Source organism: Athene cunicularia (genome assembly GCF_003259725.1).
Source record: "Athene cunicularia isolate RWA chromosome 1 unlocalized genomic scaffold, athCun1 chr1_part1, whole genome shotgun sequence".
Classification (NCBI taxonomy): Eukaryota; Metazoa; Chordata; class Aves; order Strigiformes; family Strigidae; genus Athene; species Athene cunicularia.
In genome coordinates this window covers 7,902,698-7,908,807 of record NW_020799091.1, presented here as the reverse complement: position 1 = coordinate 7,908,807, position 6,110 = coordinate 7,902,698, and the positions used below count along the sequence as shown (strand labels likewise).

At 40.9% G+C, this 6,110-nt stretch overlaps 1 protein-coding gene across 3 annotated transcripts in view; it reads left to right on the top strand.

The window, feature by feature from the left end:
- Positions 1-6,110, top strand: part of GRM5 (glutamate metabotropic receptor 5) — a 265,943-nt gene that overhangs the window by 213,508 nt on the left and 46,325 nt on the right. For all 3 annotated transcript variants that reach the window (XM_026843342.1, XM_026843333.1, XM_026843324.1), the window contains exon 4: positions 5,396-5,642. In XM_026843342.1, the coding sequence (XP_026699143.1) occupies positions 5,396-5,642 (247 nt within the window). The remainder of the gene's footprint in view (positions 1-5,395; positions 5,643-6,110) is intronic.

Genomic DNA, 6,110 nt, shown 5'->3' with positions numbered 1-6,110 from the left:
GGGGAGGAATGACAGGTTCTGCATCATAAGCCCAAAAAAGAATGAATTTTATTGAGGAATGCTTTCTGTTTATTTGCATGCTAAGTACTGGAAACAGCAGCGAAATTTCAGAATTTCCGGCAGGAGCTGGTTTGGTTCCGTTCCCCCGGACGTGGGGAGGGCAGGGGGCGGCTTTGCGAGGGTTTCGGCATCCCTCCCTCCGCCCGCCGCCGCGGCCGCCAGGTGGAGCCGCAGCCCGGCGCAGCGCGGGGCGTTCCGCGGATATCCGCGGGGTCTGCAGCGGCTCGGCTCACGGGGCACCGGGACGAGGCGCCTTTACGTGCTTTCTCGGCTCCGTGCCCGTAAGTACACTAATTGTTTTTAAACAGATCCAAGAAAATGGAGCGTGGCCAGTTGGAATCACTTTCTTGGTGAAAGAACACGTTGCTTTTCTATCATCTACATACTTGTGTTTTGGAGAAGTGACAAAACAAATCTGGGTGAGGAGTTTAGTGCTGGGCTGTCTCTGCCTGGTTGATCAGGGGTTCAAGGCTGCTTTCAGCACCATCCAGGCCCAGCTCCCCAAGGTTTAGACTGGATATTAGGCAGCATTTCTTTGCAGAAGGGGCTGTTGGGCGTTGGAATGGGCTGCCCAGGGAGGTGGTGGAGTCCCCATCCCTGGAGGGGTTGAAGAGTCGGGTCGACATAGCGCTGAGCGATCCGGTGTAGTTGGGAACTGATAGTGTTGGGTTGATGGTTGGACTGGATGATCTTCAAGGTCTTTTCCAACTTAGACAATTCTGTGATTCTGCCATTCTGTGAACATGCTGCCTCAGCTCACACTCCGTAGCTGACCTTGCCTTCCCACGAACCCCAGCCTTGCTTCTCGAGGTGTTGCTGAGTAGCACTGCCTGTGCTCGCCCTGCATAGCCCACGTTTAGCCTCCGCCACGATATTACTGGAGCATCCAAAACTGGGTGGCTCCCAGCAGCGCTTGCAGAAAAGGTACAGGTTATGATCCTCTGAGTTTACACCATTCTCAGACAGTTCTTCACCTTTGGTATAGTCACAGATCTATATAATACATATAGTATTATATAATACAGCTGGGAACACAGGCAAACCCAGACATACAGAATATGTATTTAAGCAGGAAAAAAGCATGGATATTAACCACCTACTCCAGTGGCAACAAATTCCTAAACTGCTATTTAATGAGTTTAACCTGTAGATATATAGCTTCCTAAATGATCTGTAGAATAAAGATTTACATACTTAGTTTTCCCATGAAATCCAGGATAATTTTCTTTCATTTTAGAGACAGTGCAATAGCACTTTAAAATCTCCATCCAATAACAAGCTCATTGCATTAAGGAGGAGAAGTAGTCCTCTTCCTGAGGTATATTTAGACTAAAGAAAGATGGCACATAAAAAGTAGTAGAAAGGAAATATTATTAGATGGGAAACTAATTAGATGGATGGGTTATCTGATTTGCCAAAGAAGGGGCAGGATCTATCTGTGTAATATTTTGTGGACAGAAATGGCTGTGTGACTTCAAATCTGGAACAGCTTCATGATCTCACAGCTTAGAAAATAATAGGATGAGCTCTTATTTACTTACCAAAATTACTTGGACAAGAAAGATAAGGGAATAAATAGAACAGAACTGAAGGATCTGCTCACATGCTCTAGCCACTGAGATTCCTCCATTTCTCAGAAAATTCCTCAATGTTTGATCATTTATGACTGCAAGTACTGTGCCACTTTCCTCATTAGGTATGATTTGATTCACTCTGCGTTCTTCCACTACCTTGTACATCTTAATTGCAGGAGGCAGAATTTTTTATTTCTGCAGTAATTATCATGATACAGTGTTAATATTTATTAGTTCTGAAGTACTGCAGTACGGATTACTTTCTATGGTCATTTAGACATGATCACCAAAATCAGTGCAGATTCATAAGTAGGTTGATACTATTCCAATCAAACAATGTTTGTGGAAAAATGAGCTATGTCCTGAAAAAAATTATTCACACTTACCACAGAAAAGGTGCTTAAGCCTCTCAAAATTGCAGTGAGAATCGATGGGAGACTGACAAAATGAAGCTTTGTACCTGGCCCTCGTACATTGTCACCTCTGTACCTCCAAGTCCTTCTGTCTGCAGCACCCCGGGCGTGATGCTGTGTCTGACTGCAAGCTCTGCAGGCTGGGAAAGGTTCACAGCTCTGGAGAGGTTTACTCTAAACTGGCTGTAGCCTGGTGGTATGGTTTGAACAGCCATCTGCAGCTGTGGTGCATTAGGTGCTTTCCTGGGGCACTTTATCTGGTTTAGTGTCTTTCAAAAGACATTCAATATGTTGCTCCAAAACTGTGACAGGTTGTCTTTGAAAGCCCACTAAAACATCCATGTCAACATGCCCTGCTTATCCCTACATGCCAACATTAAACAGCATCATACTGACTTTTCCCAGCCCACAGACATTTTTATTTCCTTCTTTGCAATTTTTTTCTCATATGGGAATGTACAAGATGGAGAAAAAAAGATCTTTTATAGATATGAGACTTTTTACTTTAATAGAAAAAAGTTTTACTATGGATATCATAAGCAAGCATGTGGATTACAGTCTCTGGAAATGTATTCTCTGCCCAGTAATTCTGTAGGAAGTCTTCAACTGTATTAGATTTTTTCATTATTCTTGATTAAGAGTTTAATCATTAAAGTCAATTCCATTGAACATTACTGGTGTCATCATCATTAAATTCACCCGTGCCATCTCTCCATCTTGTGATGACCCTGTGTCAGGAAAGGTTCTTGACTGAAGAAAAGCACTTATGAATGAATTTAAGGATATCTGCTCAAATTCCAGCAAGAAAAATAGGCGCTAACACTTAAGTGAACAATGTATGTTAAGGCTACCTGAATCATACTTGCTGCAGAGATACATTTAAAATATTTTTACTTTTTTTTTTTTTTCCCTGAGACTACCATTTCACTTGTAAATTCAGCCTTCCCTTAAAAACACTTGTAGTATCACTGAGGGGAGTAGGGTTACTTATATGCTTCAAGTGTGACATGCCTAAGTACTTTGTATAATGGGTTGAAAATCACTTTCAGACAACTATTTTTTTTAATACTGGCATTTTTTAAGATTATATTATGGCATATTAAGAAGCAAAAATGTTCTTTTGTCTCAGTTTTTAAGATGTTCCCCTTAGCTACAGTGTCCTGTAAACTCACCGTCAGACATGGCAGGTGAGATTTGCCCCTATATAGCAAAGTGAGAAGCAGTTAACGTCTCGGGAAAATGTTTTCCCCAGCTGCAGGAAGTATATTAAAATTCTCAAAACAGCTAATTCCCTCACAACCCCGTGGACAATTGCCAGCAGCTAAGAGCTAAGAAGCCTCATTACAAATCATCAGGTGAACTGAACGAGATTCAATGTTTAAAGAAAGTCATAATAATAATTCTATAAAATTGAAACACAAAGCCCAGTGGAGAGTGTTCTTGAAAGAATGAAGTTATTACATATTTAAGCAATCATACACAATAAAGCAGCTGAAATATTGTTTCATAATAAATACTGTTGCTGATGCAAATCTGATCCATTCTAATGGCTACTATCATTAACTGCACGGTTTGTGAGCTGTTAATTTTGAGGATGAATAATTGTTTAAACCAAGTTTTGTGTATTGCAATGTAACACGCTTGTTCAATTTTCCACTTAATTTCAATTAATAAGGGTTTTACATGTACTCCACTGTTGCAGTTTTTATGCCTATTATTTTTAATTAGGAAAAAGCAATACCTTGGTAGAACAAAACAAATGAGCAACACTGCATGTTGTTTCTAAGGTTGGTTGGTTGGTTGGTTGTTTTGGTTTTTTTTCTTCCATTACAGATATTTCAAGCTCATATCACTTAACTATCCAAAATGTTAATCACATCTCCTGAGGTTGACTGGAAGTGAGAATGCCAGCTCCTGCACAAAACAGAAGGGAAAAAGGGATCTCTCATTCCCCTCATTCATTTACAACCTCTACACAATGATTTTCAGTTCGAACTCTGTATCTTTTCTACCCTTCCTGATGTTTTCAGTACTCCCAGATGTTTTAGGGATTAGAACTGCATGGTGAGGTGATGTTCTCGTTCACCACTGAAAAGGCGAGCTTGTAGATGCACCTGTTTTATGATGGGATCAATGGCCAGCTGGAGATTCTTACTTACCTCGACAAAAGGTGCCTAGACATCAGACTGGATGCTTGTCTTCTGGATGGATATTGTTAAACTAGATGAGTGCCACCCTCAGAGTCATATATAAGTCTTAATTTCTTTAAATAAAATAATTGTCTGTACATTGGTATTTTTGTAGCATAAATTACTCCTGACAATTTGCTACATCTGCAGCTCAGACAGGCAGGTGTAAATTCCACCACTACTGCTTGCCAGTGCCTCTGTGGGAGGCAGGCTATCACAGAGTGGACAGAGAGGGTTATTTGCATTCCCTTTACTCCTGACTTCCCACCCACAGGACTCCCTAGCTCCTAGGGACTGTTGTTTGACTGATAAAAGGAGAGTCAATATTCTAGTAGAGTTCTTTGTTTGTCTTCCCTCCAGAGTCAAATTTTTCCAGGTGTCTGACAAATTCCCAACACCATTGATACAGTTGCTTTATCTCTGACTCTTCTCACTTCTCCAGTATTAAAGATTTGGTGGCTGGAATGCAGCTGACAGCTTTGCTGGTGACATGTGATGGAGAAAACCTCTGGCCTAGTCTTCCTTAGCTGGATTGGTGCTGCCAACAGAGTGAATGTGTCATTAATAACACTGTGTTATAAAAAAAAAAAAAAGCCTTCAGGGTGCTGCTGAATGAATTTTTATTGTGCATTTCACAGAAGCTTAAATAGAAATCCAGACATCATGTTTTAAAGGCCAAACAAAGTAAGATTAACCAGTTCTGGGTAAATAGTCATTGCCTAACCCACATTATCAAACCCTTCACAGACATTGTAATTCGTTCATCTGCATTGCATCATTATCCTCACTTCATAGAGCAGCAAGAGACATAGAAGTAGGAGAGTTATTAGCACAGGAACTTTTGGTACAGTACAGGAGTTGTGCCTAGATCAGTCTGTTTGCACAAGATTGGTTCCCATGTCTCTGAAACAAAATGTTGCCTACAAGGTCACTACAGAATAAACCTCACGGTATCATTTACACCTCAAAAAAAGATTTCTGAGGATTTTGAGTGATTTCTGGGGGCAGTGAGAACTTCCTGTATTCCCCAGAACATTATATTATAATGTTCATGATGCATGTTTTTCCATTAATTACCAACCCACCAACAGATGTCTAAAGGGTTGATGGTACTTCAGCCCCATGCACTCACCGCCCGCTCTGTGATGTTCCCTGGCAGGCCAGATGACTCTGAGGACGCAGCACGTTCAGGACTCCAAGATGGGCTTTGTAATCAACGCAATATACTCTATGGCGTACGGCCTCCACAACATGCAGATGTCACTGTGCCCAGGCTATGTGGGCCTCTGTGATGCCATGAAGCCCATAGATGGTCGGAAGCTCCTGGAATCCCTCATGAAGACTAATTTTACTGGGGTGTCTGGGGACATGATCTTGTTTGATGAGAATGGTGACTCGCCAGGAAGGTAATGTTGACATTTGTCAAACTATTTAGTGCCAGACATGTTAATTGTGTGTAGTAGATGCATGCAGACTTGACATCAGGTCTAGGATCTTTTATTTTTGCAGTTCCCGAATTTCTGTGCTTGTTTCTCCAAAATGACTCTTTTTTTAATGTGCATTTTTTATTCTGTTTAAGGTTAAAGACATGAACTTTCAGGCATACAATCTTCCTGCCTCAATTTGTGTTGCCATCTGTACCATTTAAAGTATTACTTCTCACTACAAACCACCAGATTTTCAAGTTCATTGATCATGATGGTCACCACAGCATTTCTCTCTCTCTCTCTCTCTCATTCTTTGGGTGTTTAAATGTGTGTGTTTGATTGAGTGATAAGGAATCATAGCAGGCATAATTCTTTTATTAAGAAAGCTAAAGAAATGTCAAAAATATTGAATTGGTATGTGTGGGATTTTTTTTTTCCATCAGAATT